The sequence below is a fragment of the Haliotis rufescens genome, unplaced genomic scaffold (assembly GCF_023055435.1).
Source record: "Haliotis rufescens isolate VD_foot unplaced genomic scaffold, xgHalRufe1.0.p SCAF_9, whole genome shotgun sequence".
NCBI classification, from domain to species: Eukaryota; Metazoa; Mollusca; class Gastropoda; order Lepetellida; family Haliotidae; genus Haliotis; species Haliotis rufescens.
This window is the reverse complement of record NW_025964383.1, coordinates 26,421,815-26,443,613: the sequence shown is the minus strand read 5'-3', so window position 1 is coordinate 26,443,613 and position 21,799 is coordinate 26,421,815. Positions and strand designations below refer to the sequence as shown.

Here is a 21,799-nt window from a genome sequence, read left to right as displayed (position 1 = left end):
GGTTTACATTTGTAATGGGGAAAAAACTACACCAGCACTATTCTAGTAATATGACGTTGGTCTGTAAAGAATCGAGTCTGGGCCAGACAATCCAGTGATTGATATCATGAGCATCGATCTACGAAATTGGGATACGATGACATCTATCAACCAAGTCAGCGAGCCTGACCACCCGATCCCGTTAGTCGCCTCTGATGACAAGCACGAGATGCTGAAGACCAAGACCAATTCCATCACGGGAGGGTGCGAGGGGGCTTTATCGGTCCTAGCCATGTTTGGTGTTGTGTCGTGGCTAGAAGACTACACGTTTAACAATGACCAGATCAGGGCGGAGGACGTCGTCATCACCAAGAAGTCACTGCAGCTGGTGTACGATGCGCGGTCATAGGAAACAAACTGGCCGTGAGACTGTGTGAAGATATCCTATCAACTGTTTCAGTGACAGGTAGGGAAAGTGAGTGACGCGGACATAGAATTGTTTGGTTTGTGTTCTGAAATACAACTAAGATCTCCAGATGCCTTATTTTGCTACCATACTGATTCTTCCTGTGTTTGAAACAACAATCCACATATTAACATTTTATTGATGGAGTTGTTGCTGTAGTTGCTGAAACTGCGCCACAGTGGATATATGAACTGGGATGTGACAAAGCCAAACAGTATAACAAATATTTCAACACACGATTTCATTTATTTCTCAAGGTGCTCACTACGACGTTTTACAACAAACAAAACACGAACTTATAAACTATACAAATGCATCTATTCATGTAAAAAATGCAAGTTAAAGCCTAAACAGAACAACGTCTCCACATTTCAAATATTCACGTAAATAGTAATACTGCTCTAAAAAGTCTTAACTTTTAAATTCAAGTAACTACAAAAAGTGACAATAGTTTCAATGAGCATTGGCTGTAGCCAGCACAAACTGACATCTCTTTGTTGAAGTACCCGACAGCGACACCATAACAGCACACACACAATGCTTTGCTGATCAGGGGAGGTTAAACAACGTTGGCGGCGGAGAGAAGCTGGATGGGTGAGTGTTCTCAGGAAGACTTGACTCGGGAAAAAGCCGTGGAGTGACGATGCCTCTTTTCACCCAGCGGCATGTGGGTACCCGGTATGAAGGGATCGTAGATGATGTATTATGAAATGAAAAATATACAAATATTGTTTTTGTTCAAAACATATTCTTAAGCAATCAATCACTTGGCAGATTCTTCCACGTCATGTGAGTTGAATTTGGTCTGACTTACATTATTTACCTTTCTTAAAATAGACAACGAAAGGCCATTCAGCCAGATGCATGTCGTATTTATTGTTTATATTTCAATAGAGACATTCCTATAATTCCAAGTGCAGAAGGGGGCACGGGTGGCCCAGTCGTCTAAGGTGCCGCGATTCGCTGTGCAGAGTTGCGTCCCTTGGGCATGCCAGAAATCTATGATTGTGGGTTCGAATCCCGGTTCGCCCCAATTATGTTTCTAGGTTTGTCAGCACCATACCCGTGCTCGTGGGTTTCACCGAAGTGGTAAACGTCTGTGACCTGCATCACTTCGGGCTTTCCTCCCACATTAAGCGAACACGCCACGATATAACTGGAATACTGTTAAAAGCGGCGTTAAACCCAACTCACTCACTCCAAGTGCAGACTAACTGTTGTTAATTTGTTTGTTGTTTAACGCCGAACTCAGCAATATTCCAAATATATGACGGCGGTCTGTAGTTAATCGAGTCTGGACCAGACAAGCCAGTGATTGATATCATGAGCATCGATCCACGCACTGGGATACGATAAAATGCATCAACCAAGTCAGCGAACCTGACCACCCGATCCCGTTAGTGGCGTGACGAGCAAACGCTTTAACCACTAGGCTACCCCACCTTCCCCGTTCACATAGCAGCATTGACGATAGGTCTAAATCAAGGTTTTATGGTACTTACCCCACACCAGGTCATGGAAGTGAAAATGTGTGCGTAGCCTCGGTGTTAGCTTGTGTTGTTGTGTTCAATAGATATAGAGTTATATAAGCTGCGAGAAAGGGTTTGTGCTCAAAGATGCAACGCAGGGATGAAATACACAGTGCTACTAAAGTTCATGAAAAGTAAGAAACATTCACGCACATCAAGCATCATACAGTCCACATACAAGCTGCTGTCATGTGTCCACGGAGACTGTTTCAACCATGCTGCTACCGGTAATATAGCATGAGTGAGTGAGTGAGTATAGTTTTACGCCGCTTTTAGCAATATTCCAGCAATATCACGGCGGGGCACACCAGAAATGGGCTTCACACATTGTACCCATGTCGGGAATCGAACCCGGGTCTTCGGCGTGACGAACGCTTTAACCACTAGACTACCCGACCGCCCCTAATATAGCATGACGCGTCATCAGTGGATATACCACACACGTACACACTATGGCGTTATCATTAAAGTGACGTCATCAGGAAGCGCCCGATGTAAATGAACCAAACCCTGTGGTCAACGTCTAGTTAATACATGTAGAAAACGATATCAACAATATGATAACTTCTAGATTATCTTGACTAATGGAAAACATCAAGATAATCTTGACTAATAACGTCGAGATCATCTTGATTGATAATACCAACATAATCTGGGCTGGTGGATATTTTCTAAAGATTCCTAGTTTAGGGACACATTCGACATAATCGACAGGGCCTCGTTCCACAAAAGCGATCGTAGCGCTAAGACAGTCCAAGCCAGTTTTAAAGTATGGGACTGACGACCACCTTAGCACTACAAATGCTTTGTGGAACGATGTATGACGTTTTAATACTGTGCGTAGGACATCAACGGTCAGGTAATAATGGAAATATATAAACAAGAACACACAATGCCATATAGAAAGTGGTCAAATGTAACACATATTTGAGATGACATCTTCTCAGTAAAGTACAGATTCCCCCCCCCCCCCCCCCAAAAAAAAAAAAAACCCCAAAAAAAACCACCCAAAAACAAAACAAAAACTCACACACAAAAAAAACAAAAAAACCGAGAATCTTTACTGAGAAAGTGTTATCCCAAATATAACATTTGTAACAAATGTATAAACAATACATAAATTTAACTGACGGATAACTTTAAAATCAGGATAACTGAATGGGGTTCTCTATATATCGGCTATGGCATATATCTTCAAGAAATAAAATCTATAGCCATGTGACCAGATCGGTATTTATGATGTTTATTGGTTGCACATGTCTGCACATGTACTTACGGAAGATAATGCAAGTGTTACCTTCTTGATAGCATATGAAGGCAGCAGTCATGTCAGAGCTACATAGACCGTCATTCCATCCCATTCTCTTGTCAGAAGGTTGCATGAAAACACAATCTTCCACACCGCGAGCATTGTTGGGGTCACCTGTTAAAATTAACGAAGGCATCTTGCAGCATTGTTAGTATTTAGGAGCATTTAGATTATGTTTGCTTACACTTTTCATAATCTATTATATATAATGGAATGCTGATTGAAATATACATTTGGTGAGAGCAATATCAGTTACGTTCAGTATATTTCTCAGAAACAAGACACCAACCGGTGTACATAAAAACATATAAATAATAAAAATATCAATATCAAAATGACAGGAGAATTGTGCAAATACATATAGGGATCTAAGGTTACAGTGAAATATGATAGAAATAAAGTAACAAGAATCCCACAACAGCTTCAACATTTCTACAGATGGTATGGATGAATTTGGACAACTTTTTCATATCTTTTACTCTAATGCTGGATGAAACATTTTTTTTAAATTTATACATATTAGGCCATTCAGAGAGATCTTTAGGTATGTACCTAGACCGCCACTGGAGAAGAGCTTCACATCTAAACAGGTAATGAAACACGTCACCAACCGCGGGAGAACTACATAGATTGCACAAACGTTCCACTCTAGGGATATCAGACCAGCGACCAGTTTCAATTGGTAAGTTATGGTTTTTGTTTCTAAATTGTAAGATTGGGTGAGAAACGTTTTTAGGCAGATAAAGGTATTTTTCAAAGGTTATATTTTCTTTAAACATTTTATAGTACACACCTTTAGAACTCTCAGTAATGGAACTGTGCCAATTCTGCAGGAACTGGTCTTTCAATATATCACATTAATGGGTTGTGGTAACGGGAGTCCACAGTTGTTTAATATCTTCTTTACAAGGTTGACCATGGACGTTTTTCAGAGATGCCAGCGTAGTTACGAGTGATACATTTATAAATAATATTTGTTAATTTTGGAGTTTGATTATAGATTGATATTTTAGGCCAGAATAGAATAACACGTTTGTACATTTTGATATAGTGGGGTTCCCTTCCGAGCTCCCCATAAGTCATATAGTTTGGTGTCCCATTTCGAAGACCTGCTGCCAGTTTAAGAAATTTTGAGTGAACCTTTTCGATCAGTTTAATGTTTTCAAATGCCAAGATTTCACAACAGTACATTAGTGTCAAATGCGGATATTAAATAATCCAAAGGCAAATTAATATTACGTCACTGTTGTTTTATTAATGAGAACATAGCTTTTGTTGCATTTTCTACTAAGATTTTGATGGCTTCTACAAATCTCCCGTTTCTGTGAACCTTTATTCCAAGGTGAGTATAATTATCAACAATTTCTATAGTTTGATTGCCAAAGGTGAATGAGTACTTCAGATTGCTGGTTCTAGCAGGCCCGGTTCCAACAACTATTATCTTGGTTTTGGACAAGTTGACATTTAGTTTCCATCGTGAACAATAACTATGAAAATATTGTCAAGTGATTGTTGTAGGTCTGCAGGGTCTTCACTGAATAAGACAGCATCATCTGTATATAACAAAACAATAAACTGCACGCAACATATATAAGATTGGCTTTGCTTTGGTAATCTAAATTAAAACCTTTACTTCCTCGTTTAATTAAGAAGGGCTCAAGATCATTAATATAAAGTGAAATCAAAAGTGGCGAGAGATTTTCGCGATGCGAGATGCAACTGGCCCAAAGAGCTGCTGCCAAGTTGTCAGCCTCCCCTGTCTTAAGACTCAGAGTGAGTGAGTTGGAATAAACACTGATGTAAACATTATTATATCTGAATTATGATGTGGCCGCAACAAAATGACAGCAGGTACAAACATGTCAACATACCTCTTTGCCAGTTTGTATAATCCATCGGAGACCCGTCAGTCCAGAGAAACGTACCCTCTTCTGCAGCGTCTGTTGCCCCAATTGCAATCCAATTTCTCGTAATATTCTCTGTAAACAATCATATGTTACATGAAACTGATTGATTTGGTTGGTTGGTTTGTTGTTTAACGCCGCACTCAGCAATAGTACAGCTATATGTCGGCGGTCTGTAAATAATCGAGTCTGGACCAGACAATCCAGTGATTGATATCACGAGCATCGATCCACGCACTGGGATACGATGACATGCATCGACCAAGTCAGCGAACCTGACCACCCGATTTCGTTAGTCGCCTCTTACGACAAGCATAGTCGCCTTTTACGGCAATTATGGGTTGCTGAAGACCTATTCTACCCTGGATCTTCACGGGTCGAAACTGATTGAAAAATACATACATTACACGTTCTAATAACATCAATTCAGATAGAAGACGCATTCAGTTTAGTGTTGACTTCAAAACAGTACACTAACAGCATTCAGTATTGTAGCCAATTCGCTCAAAACTGATTCATTTGCTGCAGGGTGTAAGAAATGTCTTAAGGTTCGCAAAGTCACTGCTGTACAAACACCCCTGTAACTTACACGTACACATTGACTTGTCTTCCTCCTCAGGTCCTTGGTTAACGCTTTCGGTGTCCCCCGCCGTGATATTGCTGGCATATTGCTAAAAGCGGCGTAAAAGCATATTCACTCACTTCGCTCATTTGATCGCAACTCCCATACTTCAGCATAGGTTTACAATAGTCTTAGTGCTAAGATCGCTTTGTGCAAGTGGGCCCAGTCTGGAGGGATATACCCTTTCTTACACACCTGTGGTTGAGAAACCCATTTGAGATAACTGGTATCAAACATATGTGTGAGATCGAATTCCAGGCCCGTGATTGGCTACTCCATGGTGATGACCTAGGGTCAGATGATGACGGACTACTTTCCTGAGTGTAAGTCATTCATAAGTTGCTCGTGCTTCAGTCGAATGTTAACCTACGTCTGTAGTGAACAACAGGACTGTGTAATTAATAATAAAAATAAACAAACTCGTCCTCGTCTGCGAGTTTGTTTGTTATTATTATCAGTTACATTATCTGTTGTTATGTCAACATTATCGTGTTTTCAGAGTGTAAACCCCCTGGCTGCCACAGCGACACATGTCCCTTCTCTTCAACCCTCACTTCGAAATCGAATAAAATTCAAAATACATCACGCAAACACTTCACAGTTTTGAATTCCCCCTTCTGTTTATCATTTACTGTCATTTTAGGCAATTCAAAATTACTGAAAGTTAGGTACATTGTAAATCTCGCCAAATCACAATTCACGGCGTTATATAAATATTTACTGTGTGTTTAGAAATCTAAATATCGGATATTTACTCGAATAATTAAAGTAGAAAAATAGCATATTAGTGATCACGGGTATCAAAATTACTAAAGATAATTCTGAAACGTCGCTGATAAGCCTAGAATCGTCTAGAATGTTTTGGAAAATATGCATACACGAACGCCGAAGCGTTCCGCCATATTGGATTGTGTTTACAAAATGCCGGTTATGAGACGCCTACACTCGATCAGGTATATTTCAAACTCAGCTGCTATACATGCATCCCTGAATTCCTCATACATTTTCGAAACAATGGATAAATGGTCTTTGTCACCAATGCAAATTATCTAGATAAAATCATGCGAAAAAAATTAGGTATGGAAACGAAAACTGTGCTCGGAAAATTGTACTTGCTGAAATGTAAACAAAGCAAAATTCAGATTTTACACTGTGTAGCATTAAAGAGGTACTTTCGTCTAATTGTTGCATACACTGGCTCGATCACGCGTTTGAGAATATTCATGGGAAGAGTATCGTTGCACTAACTATGGAAATACACATATATACATTACAATGATGTGGTAAATTCAACAGAAGCCGTAAAAGTTCCGTCCTGTGTGACGACATGACTGACGCTAAATCACGCACAACGATGACGGTAGTTATCTGCATTTCTGACTAATTCTCTTTGTTACATTGGAAAACATGGTAAACAAATAACAGTACGCAGATTGTCAAAATGTTTCTGATTACTTACGTGACATATTTATGTGCATACGATCCCTCAATCAACGAAAATCTCCACTGGAAATCCCGCGTACTGTTCTCAATGAACACGCCATTTTGTAAAAGTCGGTCACTGGTAGTGATGTCATATGGAAGTAAACATTGTTGTACATATTTGGTCATTTCTTTGAGGTGTAAACTTTCAACTTGGCACCCAGCGTGTTCTTGGTTTTTGTCTAGTATGCATTTTCATCATCGCCTTGATAATCCACAGATAGGACGGAAACCTTTTTGTGTAGGGTCACATTATTTATGAGTAGTAAGCAGCACATAGGATGACGTCACTTATGACAGTGGTATTATGTATTAATGCGCTACTGCAATCATGAGACAAAATTCATCGGTTCGATGCTTAAAAGGTGCGATTTTAGGGTGTGTAAGAAACAGATTACTGCACTCGTGCCTGTCAGATACCAGTTATCTTACAACTCGTTGTTACAAAGCGTATCTAACTCGCTTTCGCTCGTTAGATACGTTTTGAAACAACTCGTTGTAAGATCAATGGTATCTGACAGACACTCGTGTAGTAATCTCTATGTATTGAATATCTGTCGGTATAATATGGTTTGCTATGAATAATCCATCATATCAACCTCCACATAATCTCCGTGTTTCACATGAAGGACACGTATCAAAATTCAAGTAGTCACACGGATAGGCAAATAAATCGTTCAACATTAATGTCAGCATTTAGAGACATCCCAAACTGGCTTGGAAGAGATCAAGCGATATCTACACTGTAGATATCGCTGCAATGAAATTGCATCACAATGCTTTGCAGACCATTGTGACGTCATTGGTTACCATGACGTCACAATCAAATGACATCACTAATGGCCCTGCTACTGAAGCTGTTAGCAGTACTTTTTACACTGAAGACACTGCTTATTACTTTCTGCAAACTGTTGGATGATAAATAAAATCTCACCCTCATGTCTTTTGATATCAAATATATCAACACTCGTTGATAAAAGTGGAAATAAATCCTCGGCAAGCCTCGGAGGTTTCCCACTTTTATCAACTCGTGTTGATATATTTGATATCAAAAGCCACTCGGGTGAGATTCTCTATATATGAAACTTTATATCTCGAGTAATGCAAAATGTCTGGACATATCTTCAGTATTTGACACAGAAAAACAGAAAAAGATAGTTATCACTTTTACCGTATACAAAGTCATTTTCAGCCTGGGAGTGGATACTGATGAGATCGGCTCCAATCGACAGACAACTTGCTCTGGCATCATCCCAAAACAGCCTGGAATCATTGTACAAATACCAGCCTCCTCTGACGTCGAAACTCGCCCATTTCCCCGAATAAGAACTGACTGTAAAACAAAGAATTTCAAATCAAGTATAGTGGTAGATAGAACAAACACCACCGTTATCTATTCAACGTTGGAACGCAGTAATGCACTTAAGGTTTCAACAGAATTAAGAAAGCACGTGGAAATTATTTCAGCACTGCACACAATACAGATCCTTGTTACCTAGCCATTGTTTAAAATCGTGCCTTCGTTTTAGATGAAACACAGTTGCTTTTGGCTACAGAGTGGCATGTTCATAATAAAATGCAGACCCTGATATACTGAATAGAAAATAACATCTTTTGTTACTGACGACCACCTTAGCGCTCCAAATGCTTTGTGGAAGGATGTATGACGTTTTAAAACTGTGTGTAGGACATCAACGGTCAGGAAATAATGGAAATCTATAAACATGAACACACAATGCCATACAGAAAGTAAAAACAAACCAAAAAACAAAACAAAAACTCACACACAAAAAACAAAAAAAAACGAGAATCTTTACTGAGAAAGTGTTATCCCAAATATAACATTTGTAACAAATGTATAAACAATACATAAATTTAACTGACGGATAACTTAAAATCAGGATAACTGAATGGGGTTCTCTATATATCGGCTATGGCATATATCTTCAAGAAATAAAAGCTATAGCCATGTGACCAGATCGGTATTTATGATGTTTATTGGTTGCACATGTACTTACGGAAGATAATGCAAGTGTTACCTTCTTGATAGCATATGAAGGCAGCAGTCATGTCAGAGCTACATGGACCGTCATTCCATCCCATTCTCTTGTCAGAAGGTTCCCTAATCCATCCCTTTTCCTTGTCAGACGGTTGCATGAAAACACAATCTTCCACACCGCGAGCATTGTTGGGTTCACCTGTTTTTAACGAAGGCATCTTGCAGCATTGTTAGTATTTAGGAGCATTTAGATTATGTTTGCTTACACTTTTCATAATCTATTATATATAATGGAATGCTGATTGAAATATACATTTGGTGAGAGCAATATCAGTTACGTTCAGTATATTTCTCAGAAACAAGACACCAACCGGTGTACATAAAAACATATAAATAATAAAAATATCAATATCAAAATGACAGGAGAATTGTGCAAATACATATAGGGATCTAAGGTTACAGTGAAATATGATAGAAATAAAGTAACAAGAATCCCACAACAGCTTCAACATATCTACAGATGGTATGGATGAATTTGGACAACTTTTTCATAGCTTTTACTCTAATGCTGGATGAAACATTTTTTTTAAATTTATACATATTAGGCCATTCAGAGAGATCTTTAGGTATGTACCTAGACCGCCACTGGAGAAGAGCTTCACATCTAAACAGGTAATGAAACACGTCACCAACCGCGGGAGAACTACATAGATTGCACAAACGTTCCACTCTAGGGATATCAGACCAGCGACCAGTTTCAATTGGTAAGTTATGGTTTTTGTTTCTAAATTGTAAGATTGGGTGAGAAACGTTTTTAGGCAGATAAAGGTATTTTTCAAAGGTTATATTTTCTTTAAACATTTTATAGTACACACCTTTAGAACTCTCAGTAATGGAACTGTGCCAATTCTGCAGGAACTGGTCTTTCAATATATCACATTAATGGGTTGTGGTAACGGGAGTCCACAGTTGTTTAATATCTTCTTTACAAGGTTGACCATGGACGTTTTTCAGAGATGCCAGCGTAGTTACGAGTGATACATTTATAAATAATATTTGTTTATTTTGGAGTTTGATTATAGATTGCTATTTTAGGCCAGAATAGAATAACACGTTTGTACATTTTGATATAGTGGGGTTCCCTTCCGAGCTCCCCATAAGTCATATAGTTTGGTGTCCCATTTCGAAGACCTGCTGCCAGTTTAAGAAATTTTAAGTGAACCTTTTCGATCAGTTTAATGTTTTCAAATGCCAAGATTTCACAACAGTACATTAGTGTCAAATGCGGATATTAAATAATCCAAAGGCAAATTAATATTACGTCACTGTTGTTTTATTAATGAGAACATAGCTTTTGTTGCATTTTCTACTAAGATTTTGATGGCTTCTACAAATCTCCCGTTTCTGTGAACCTTTATTCCAAGGTGAGTATAATTATCAACAATTTCTATAGTTTGATTGCCAAAGGTGAATGAGTATTTCAGATTGCTGGTTCTAGCAGGCCCGGTTCCAACAACTATTATCTTGGTTTTGGACAAGTTGACATTTAGTTTCCATCGTGAACAATAACTATGAAAATATTGTCAAGTGATTGTTGTAGGTCTGCAGGGTCTTCACTGAATAAGACAGCATCATCTGTATATAACAAAACAATAAACTGCACGCAACATATATAAGATTGGTTTTGCTTGGTAATCTAAATTAAAACCTTTACTTCCTCGTTTAGTTAAGAAGGGCTCAAGATCATTAATATAAAGTGAAATCAAAAGTGGCGAGAGATTTTCGCGATGCGAGATGCAACTGGCCCAAAGCGCTGCTGCCAAGTTGTCAGCCTCCCCTGTCTTAAGACTCAGAGTGAGTGAGTTGGAATAAACACTGATGTAAACATTATTATATCGGAATTATGATGTGGCCGCAACAAAATGACAGCAGGTACAAACATGTCAACATACCACTTTGCCAGTCTGTATAATCCATCGGAGACCCGTCAGTCCAGAGAAACGTACCCTCTTCTGCAGCGTCTGTTGCCCCAATTGCAATCCAATTTCTCGTAATATTCTCTGTAAACAATCATATGTTACATGAAACTGATTGATTTGGTTGGTTGGTTTGTTGTTTAACGCCGCACTCAGCAATAGTACAGCTATATGTCGGCGGTCTGTAAATAATCGAGTCTGGACCAGACAATCCAGTGATTGATATCATGAGCATCGATCCACGCACTGGGATACGATGACATGCATCGACCAAGTCAGCGAACCTGACCACCCGATTTCGTTAGTCGCCTCTTACGACAAGCATAGTCGCCTTTTACGGCAATTATGGGTTGCTGAAGACCTATTCTACCCTGGATCTTCACGGGTCGAAACTGATTGAAAAATACATACATTACACGTTCTAATAACATCAATTCAGATAGAAGACGCATTCAGTTTAATGTTGACTTCAAAACAGTACACTAACAGCATTTAGTATTGTGGCCAATTCGCTCAAAACTGATTCATTTGCTGCAGGGTGTAAGAAATGTCTTAAGGTTCGCAAAGTCACTGCTGTACAAACACCCCTGTAACTTACACGTACACATTGACTTGTCTTCCTCCTCAGGTCCTTGGTTAACGCTTTCGGTGTCCCCCGCCGTGATATTGCTGGCATATTGCTAAAAGCGGCGTAAAAGCATATTCACTCACTTCGCTCATTTGATCGCAACTCCCATACTTCAGCATAGGTTTACAATAGTCTTAGTGCTAAGATCGCTTTGTGCAAGTGGGCCCAGTCTGGAGGGATATACCCTGTATTGAATATCTGTCGGTATAATATGGTTTGCTATGAATAATCCATCATATCAACCTCCACATAATCTCCGTGTTTCACATGAAGGACACGTATCAAAATTCAAGTAGTCACACGGATAGGCAAATAAATCGTTCAACATTAATGTCAGCATTTAGAGACATCCCAAACTGGCTTGGAAGAGATCAAGCGATATCTACACTGTAGATATCGCTGCAATGAAATTGCATCACAATGCTTTGCAGACCATTGTGACGTCATTGGTTACCATGACGTCACAATCAAATGACATCACTAATGGCCCTGCTACTGAAGCTGTTAGCAGTACTTTTTACACTGAAGACACTGCTTATTACTTTCTGCAAACTGTTGGATGATAAATAAAATCTCACCCTCATGTCTTTTGATATCAAATATATCAACACTCGTTGATAAAAGTGGAAATAAATCCTCGGCAAGCCTCGGAGGTTTCCCACCTTTATCAACTCGTGTTGATATATTTGATATCAAAAGCCACTCGGGTGAGATTCTCTATATATGAAACTTTATATCTCGAGTAATTCAAAATGTCTGGACATATCTTCAGTATTTGACACAGAAAAACAGAAAAAGATAGTTATCACTTTTACCGTATACAAAGTCATTTTCAGCCTGGGAGTGGATACTGATGAGATCGGCTCCAATCGACAGACAACTTGCTCTGGCATCATCCCAAAACAGCCTGGAATCATTGTACAAATACCAGCCTCCTCTGACGTCGAAACTCGCCCAGTTCCCCGAATAAGAACTGACTGTAAAACAAAGAATTTCAAATCAAGTATAGTGGTAGATAGAACAAACACCACCGTTATCTATTCAACGTTGGAACGCAGTAATGCACTTAAGGTTTCAACAGAATTAAGAAAGCACGTGGAAATTATTTCAGCACTGCACACAATACAGATCCTTGTTACCTAGCCATTGTTTAAAATCGTGCCTTCGTTTTAGATGAAACACAGTTGCTTTTGGCTACAGAGTGGCATGTTCATAATAAAATGCAGACCCTGATATACTGAATAGAAAATAACATCTTTTGTTACTGACGACCACCTTAGCGCTCCAAATGCTTTGTGGAAGGATGTATGACGTTTTAAAACTGTGTGTAGGACATCAACGGTCAGGAAATAATGGAAATCTATAAACATGAACACACAATGCCATACAGAAAGTAAAAACAAACCAAAAAACAAAACAAAAACTCACACACAAAAAACAAAAAAAAACGAGAATCTTTACTGAGAAAGTGTTATCCCAAATATAACATTTGTAACAAATGTATAAACAATACATAAATTTAACTGACGGATAACTTAAAATCAGGATAACTGAATGGGGTTCTCTATATATCGGCTATGGCATATATCTTCAAGAAATAAAAGCTATAGCCATGTGACCAGATCGGTATTTATGATGTTTATTGGTTGCACATGTACTTACGGAAGATAATGCAAGTGTTACCTTCTTGATAGCATATGAAGGCAGCAGTCATGTCAGAGCTACATGGACCGTCATTCCATCCCATTCTCTTGTCAGAAGGTTCCCTAATCCATCCCTTTTCCTTGTCAGACGGTTGCATGAAAACACAATCTTCCACACCGCGAGCATTGTTGGGTTCACCTGTTTTTAACGAAGGCATCTTGCAGCATTGTTAGTATTTAGGAGCATTTAGATTATGTTTGCTTACACTTTTCATAATCTATTATATATAATGGAATGCTGATTGAAATATACATTTGGTGAGAGCAATATCAGTTACGTTCAGTATATTTCTCAGAAACAAGACACCAACCGGTGTACATAAAAACATATAAATAATAAAAATATCAATATCAAAATGACAGGAGAATTGTGCAAATACATATAGGGATCTAAGGTTACAGTGAAATATGATAGAAATAAAGTAACAAGAATCCCACAACAGCTTCAACATATCTACAGATGGTATGGATGAATTTGGACAACTTTTTCATAGCTTTTACTCTAATGCTGGATGAAACATTTTTTTTTAAATTTATACATATTAGGCCATTCAGAGAGATCTTTAGGTATGTACCTAGACCGCCACTGGAGAAGAGCTTCACATCTAAACAGGTAATGAAACACGTCACCAACCGCGGGAGAACTACATAGATTGCACAAACGTTCCACTCTAGGGATATCAGACCAGCGACCAGTTTCAATTGGTAAGTTATGGTTTTTGTTTCTAAATTGTAAGATTGGGTGAGAAACGTTTTTAGGCAGATAAAGGTATTTTTCAAAGGTTATATTTTCTTTAAACATTTTATAGTACACACCTTTAGAACTCTCAGTAATGGAACTGTGCCAATTCTGCAGGAACTGGTCTTTCAATATATCACATTAATGGGTTGTGGTAACGGGAGTCCACAGTTGTTTAATATCTTCTTTACAAGGTTGACCATGGACGTTTTTCAGAGATGCCAGCGTAGTTACGAGTGATACATTTATAAATAATATTTGTTTATTTTGGAGTTTGATTATAGATTGCTATTTTAGGCCAGAATAGAATAACACGTTTGTACATTTTGATATAGTGGGGTTCCCTTCCGAGCTCCCCATAAGTCATATAGTTTGGTGTCCCATTTCGAAGACCTGCTGCCAGTTTAAGAAATTTTAAGTGAACCTTTTCGATCAGTTTAATGTTTTCAAATGCCAAGATTTCACAACAGTACATTAGTGTCAAATGCGGATATTAAATAATCCAAAGGCAAATTAATATTACGTCACTGTTGTTTTATTAATGAGAACATAGCTTTTGTTGCATTTTCTACTAAGATTTTGATGGCTTCTACAAATCTCCCGTTTCTGTGAACCTTTATTCCAAGGTGAGTATAATTATCAACAATTTCTATAGTTTGATTGCCAAAGGTGAATGAGTATTTCAGATTGCTGGTTCTAGCAGGCCCGGTTCCAACAACTATTATCTTGGTTTTGGACAAGTTGACATTTAGTTTCCATCGTGAACAATAACTATGAAAATATTGTCAAGTGATTGTTGTAGGTCTGCAGGGTCTTCACTGAATAAGACATCATCATCTGTATATAACAAAACAATAAACTGCACGCAACATATATAAGATTGGTTTTGCTTGGTAATCTAAATTAAAACCTTTACTTCCTCGTTTAGTTAAGAAGGGCTCAAGATCATTAATATAAAGTGAAATCAAAAGTGGCGAGAGATTTTCGCGATGCGAGATGCAACTGGCCCAAAGCGCTGCTGCCAAGTTGTCAGCCTCCCCTGTCTTAAGACTCAGAGTGAGTGAGTTGGAATAAACACTGATGTAAACATTATTATATCGGAATTATGATGTGGCCGCAACAAAATGACAGCAGGTACAAACATGTCAACATACCACTTTGCCAGTCTGTATAATCCATCGGAGACCCGTCAGTCCAGAGAAACGTACCCTCTTCTGCAGCGTCTGTTGCCCCAATTGCAATCCAATTTCTCGTAATATTCTCTGTAAACAATCATATGTTACATGAAACTGATTGATTTGGTTGGTTGGTTTGTTGTTTAACGCCGCACTCAGCAATAGTACAGCTATATGTCGGCGGTCTGTAAATAATCGAGTCTGGACCAGACAATCCAGTGATTGATATCATGAGCATCGATCCACGCACTGGGATACGATGACATGCATCGACCAAGTCAGGGAACCTGACCACCCGATTTCGTTAGTCGCCTCTTACGACAAGCATAGTCGCCTTTTACGGCAATTATGGGTTGCTGAAGACCTATTCTACCCTGGATCTTCACGGGTCGAAACTGATTGAAAAATACATACATTACACGTTCTAATAACATCAATTCAGATAGAAGACGCATTCAGTTTAATGTTGACTTCAAAACAGTACACTAACAGCATTCAGTATTGTGGCCAATTCGCTCAAAACTGATTCATTTGCTGCAGGGTGTAAGAAATGTCTTAAGGTTCGCAAAGTCACTGCTGTACAAACACCCCTGTAACTTACACGTACACATTGACTTGTCTTCCTCCTCAGGTCCTTGGTTAACGCTTTCGGTGTCCCCCGCCGTGATATTGCTGGCATATTGCTAAAAGCGGCGTAAAAGCATATTCACTCACTTCGCTCATTTGATCGCAACTCCCATACTTCAGCATAGGTTTACAATAGTCTTAGTGCTAAGATCGCTTTGTGCAAGTGGGCCCAGTCTGGAGGGATATACCCTGTATTGAATATCTGTCGGTATAATATGGTTTGCTATGAATAATCCATCATATCAACCTCCACATAATCTCCGTGTTTCACATGAAGGACACGTATCAAAATTCAAGTAGTCACACGGATAGGCAAATAAATCGTTCAACATTAATGTCAGCATTTAGAGACATCCCAAACTGGCTTGGAAGAGATCAAGCGATATCTACACTGTAGATATCGCTGCAATGAAATTGCATCACAATGCTTTGCAGACCATTGTGACGTCATTGGTTACCATGACGTCACAATCAAATGACATCACTAATGGCCCTGCTACTGAAGCTGTTAGCAGTACTTTTTACACTGAAGACACTGCTTATTACTTTCTGCAAACTGTTGGATGATAAATAAAATCTCACCCTCATGTCTTTTGATATCAAATATATCAACACTCGTTGATAAAAGTGGAAATAAATCCTCGGCAAGCCTCGGAGGTTTCCCACCTTTATCAACTCGTGTTGATATATTTGATATCAAAAGCCACTCGGGTGAGATTCTCTATATATGAAACTTTATATCTCGAGTAATTCAAAATGTCTGGACATATCTTCAGTATTTGACACAGAAAAACAGAAAAAGATAGTTATCACTTTTACCGTATACAAAGTCATTTTCAGCCTGGGAGTGGATACTGATGAGATCGGCTCCAATCGACAGACAACTTGCTCTGGCATCATCCCAAAACAGCCTGGAATCATTGTACAAATACCAGCCTCCTCTGACGTCGAAACTCGCCCAGTTCCCCGAATAAGAACTGACTGTAAAACAAAGAATTTCAAATCAAGTATAGTGGTAGATAGAACAAACACCACCGTTATCTATTCAACGTTGGAACGCAGTAATGCACTTAAGGTTTCAACAGAATTAAGAAAGCACGTGGAAATTATTTCAGCACTGCACACAATACAGATCCTTGTTACCTAGCCATTGTTTAAAATCGTGCCTTCGTTTTAGATGAAACACAGTTGCTTTTGGCTACAGAGTGGCATGTTCATAATAAAATGCAGACCCTGATATACTGAATAGAAAATAACATCTTTTGTTACTGACGACCACCTTAGCGCTCCAAATGCTTTGTGGAAGGATGTATGACGTTTTAAAACTGTGTGTAGGACATCAACGGTCAGGAAATAATGGAAATCTATAAACATGAACACACAATGCCATACAGAAAGTAAAAACAAACCAAAAAACAAAACAAAAACTCACACACAAAAAACCCAAAAAAACGAGAATCTTTACTGAGAAAGTGTTATCCCAAATATAACATTTGTAACAAATGTATAAACAATACATAAATTTAACTGACGAGACCAGATCGGTATTTATGATGTTTATTGGTTGCACATGTACTTACGGAAGATAATGCAAGTGTTACCTTCTTGATAGCATATGAAGGCAGCAGTCATGTCAGAGCTACATCGACCGTCATTCCATCCCATTCTCTTGTCAGAAGGTTCCCTAATCCATCCCTTTTCCTTGTCAGACGGTTGCATGAAAACACAATCTTCCACACCGCGAGCATTGTTGGGTTCACCTGTTTTTAACGAAGGCATCTTGCAGCATTGTTAGTATTTAGGAGCATTTAGATTATGTTTGCTTACACTTTTCATAATCTATTATATATAATGGAATGCTGATTGAAATATACATTTGGTGAGAGCAATATCAGTTACGTTCAGTATATTTCTCAGAAACAAGACACCAACCGGTGTACATAAAAACATATAAATAATAAAAATATCAATATCAAAATGACAGGAGAATTGTGCAAATACATATAGGGATCTAAGGTTACAGTGAAATATGATAGAAATAAAGTAACAAGAATCCCACAACAGCTTCAACATATCTACAGATGGTATGGATGAATTTGGACAACTTTTTCATAGCTTTTACTCTAATGCTGGATGAAACATTTTTTTTAAATTTATACATATTAGGCCATTCAGAGAGATCTTTAGGTATGTACCTAGACCGCCACTGGAGAAGAGCTTCACATCTAAACAGGTAATGAAACACGTCACCAACCGCGGGAGAACTACATAGATTGCACAAACGTTCCACTCTAGGGATATCAGACCAGCGACCAGTTTCAATTGGTAAGTTATGGTTTTTGTTTCTAAATTGTAAGATTGGGTGAGAAACGTTTTTAGGCAGATAAAGGTATTTTTCAAAGGTTATATTTTCTTTAAACATTTTATAGTACACACCTTTAGAACTCTCAGTAATGGAACTGTGCCAATTCTGCAGGAACTGGTCTTTCAATATATCACATTAATGGGTTGTGGTAACGGGAGTCCACAGTTGTTTAATATCTTCTTTACAAGGTTGACCATGGACGTTTTTCAGAGATGCCAGCGTAGTTACGAGTGATACATTTATAAATAATATTTGTTTATTTTGGAGTTTGATTATAGATTGCTATTTTAGGCCAGAATAGAATAACACGTTTGTACATTTTGATATAGTGGGGTTCCCTTCCGAGCTCCCCATAAGTCATATAGTTTGGTGTCCCATTTCGAAGACCTGCTGCCAGTTTAAGAAATTTTAAGTGAACCTTTTCGATCAGTTTAATGTTTTCAAATGCCAAGATTTCACAACAGTACATTAGTGTCAAATGCGGATATTAAATAATCCAAAGGCAAATTAATATTACGTCACTGTTGTTTTATTAATGAGAACATAGCTTTTGTTGCATTTTCTACTAAGATTTTGATGGCTTCTACAAATCTCCCGTTTCTGTGAACCTTTATTCCAAGGTGAGTATAATTATCAACAATTTCTATAGTTTGATTGCCAAAGGTGAATGAGTATTTCAGATTGCTGGTTCTAGCAGGCCCGGTTCCAACAACTATTATCTTGGTTTTGGACAAGTTGACATTTAGTTTCCATCGTGAACAATAACTATGAAAATATTGTCAAGTGATTGTTGTAGGTCTGCAGGGTCTTCACTGAATAAGACAGCATCATCTGTATATAACAAAACAATAAACTGCACGCAACATATATAAGATTGGTTTTGCTTGGTAATCTAAATTAAAACCTTTACTTCCTCGTTTAGTTAAGAAGGGCTCAAGATCATTAATATAAAGTGAAATCAAAAGTGGCGAGAGATTTTCGCGATGCGAGATGCAACTGGCCCAAAGCGCTGCTGCCAAGTTGTCAGCCTCCCCTGTCTTAAGACTCAGAGTGAGTGAGTTGGAATAAACACTGATGTAAACATTATTATATCGGAATTATGATGTGGCCGCAACAAAATGACAGCAGGTACAAACATGTCAACATACCACTTTGCCAGTCTGTATAATCCATCGGAGACCCGTCAGTCCAGAGAAACGTACCCTCTTCTGCAGCGTCTGTTGCCCCAATTGCAATCCAATTTCTCGTAATATTCTCTGTAAACAATCATATGTTACATGAAACTGATTGATTTGGTTGGTTGGTTTGTTGTTTAACGCCGCACTCAGCAATAGTACAGCTATATGTCGGCGGTCTGTAAATAATCGAGTCTGGACCAGACAATCCAGTGATTGATATCACGAGCATCGATCCACGCACTGGGATACGATGACATGCATCGACCAAGTCAGCGAACCTGACCACCCGATTTCGTTAGTCGCCTCTTACGACAAGCATAGTCGCCTTTTACGGCAATTATGGGTTGCTGAAGACCTATTCTACCCTGGATCTTCACGGGTCGAAACTGATTGAAAAATACATACATTACACGTTCTAATAACATCAATTCAGATAGAAGACGCATTCAGTTTAATGTTGACTTCAAAACAGTACACTAACAGCATTCAGTATTGTGGCCAATTCGCTCAAAACTGATTCATTTGCTGCAGGGTGTAAGAAATGTCTTAAGGTTCGCAAAGTCACTGCTGTACAAACACCCCTGTAACTTACACGTACACATTGACTTGTCTTCCTCCTCAGGTCCTTGGTTAACGCTTTCGGTGTCCCCCGCCGTGATATTGCTGGCATATTGCTAAAAGCGGCGTAAAAGCATATTCACTCACTTCGCTCATTTGATCGCAACTCCCATACTTCAGCATAGGTTTACAATAGTCTTAGTGCTAAGATCGCTTTGTGCAAGTGGGCCCAGTCTGGAGGGATATACCCTGTATTGAATATCTGTCGGTATAATATGGTTTGCTATGAATAATCCATCATATCAACCTCCACATAATCTCCGTGTTTCACATGAAGGACACGTATCAAAATTCAAGTAGTCACACGGATAGGCAAATAAATCGTTCAACATTAATGTCAGCATTTAGAGACATCCCAAACTGGCTTGGAAGAGATCAAGCGATATCTACACTGTAGATATCGCTGCAATGAAATTGCATCACAATGCTTTGCAGACCATTGTGACGTCATTGGTTACCATGACGTCACAATCAAATGACATCACTAATGGCCCTGCTACTGAAGCTGTTAGCAGTACTTTTTACACTGAAGACACTGCTTATTACTTTCTGCAAACTGTTGGATGATAAATAAAATCTCACCCTCATGTCTTTTGATATCAAATATATCAACACTCGTTGATAAAAGTGGAAATAAATCCTCGGCAAGCCTCGGAGGTTTCCCACCTTTATCAACTCGTGTTGATATATTTGATATCAAAAGCCACTCGGGTGAGATTCTCTATATATGAAACTTTATATCTCGAGTAATTCAAAATGTCTGGACATATCTTCAGTATTTGACACAGAAAAACAGAAAAAGATAGTTATCACTTTTACCGTATACAAAGTCATTTTCAGCCTGGGAGTGGATACTGATGAGATCGGCTCCAATCGACAGACAACTTGCTCTGGCATCATCCCAAAACAGCCTGGAATCATTGTACAAATACCAGCCTCCTCTGACGTCGAAACTCGCCCAGTTCCCCGAATAAGAACTGACTGTAAAACAAAGAATTTCAAATCAAGTATAGTGGTAGATAGAACAAACACCACCGTTATCTATTCAACGTTGGAACGCAGTAATGCACTTAAGGTTTCAACAGAATTAAGAAAGCACGTGGAAATTATTTCAGCACTGCACACAATACAGATCCTTGTTACCTAGCCATTGTTTAAAATCGTGCCTTCGTTTTAGATGAAACACAGTTGCTTTTGGCTACAGAGTGGCATGTTCATAATAAAATGCAGACCCTGATATACTGAATAGAAAATAACATCTTTTGTTACTGACGACCACCTTAGCGCTCCAAATGCTTTGTGGAAGGATGTATGACGTTTTAAAACTGTGTGTAGGACATCAACGGTCAGGAAATAATGGAAATCTATAAACATGAACACACAATGCCATACAGAAAGTAAAAACAAACCAAAAAACAAAACAAAAACTCACACACAAAAAACAAAAAAAAACGAGAATCTTTACTGAGAAAGTGTTATCCCAAATATAACATTTGTAAC

General features: G+C 38.5%; 1 protein-coding gene across 3 annotated transcripts in view; it reads right to left on the bottom strand.

The window, feature by feature from the left end:
- Positions 1 to 2,986: 2,986 nt before the first annotated feature.
- Positions 2,987 to 21,799, bottom strand: part of LOC124129719 (C-type mannose receptor 2-like) — a 34,358-nt gene continuing 15,545 nt past the window's right edge. Inside the window, exons 9-20 of one of the 3 annotated variants that reach the window (XM_048391411.1) lie at positions 21,119 to 21,280; positions 19,652 to 19,759; positions 17,740 to 17,898; positions 16,958 to 17,119; positions 15,491 to 15,598; positions 13,578 to 13,736; positions 12,710 to 12,871; positions 11,243 to 11,350; positions 9,310 to 9,489; positions 8,463 to 8,624; positions 5,155 to 5,262; positions 2,987 to 3,397 (exon numbers count right to left, since the gene is read on the bottom strand). In XM_048391411.1, coding sequence (XP_048247368.1) covers positions 3,183 to 3,397; positions 5,155 to 5,262; positions 8,463 to 8,624; positions 9,310 to 9,489; positions 11,243 to 11,350; positions 12,710 to 12,871; positions 13,578 to 13,736; positions 15,491 to 15,598; positions 16,958 to 17,119; positions 17,740 to 17,898; positions 19,652 to 19,759; positions 21,119 to 21,280 — 1,793 coding nt within the window. In that variant the 3' untranslated portion in view covers positions 2,987 to 3,182. The remainder of the gene's footprint in view (positions 3,398 to 5,154; positions 5,263 to 8,462; positions 8,625 to 9,309; positions 9,490 to 11,242; positions 11,351 to 12,709; positions 12,872 to 13,577; positions 13,737 to 15,490; positions 15,599 to 16,957; positions 17,120 to 17,739; positions 17,899 to 19,651; positions 19,760 to 21,118; positions 21,281 to 21,799) is intronic. The other 2 variants (XM_048391412.1, XM_048391413.1) reach the window with 2 other exon arrangements.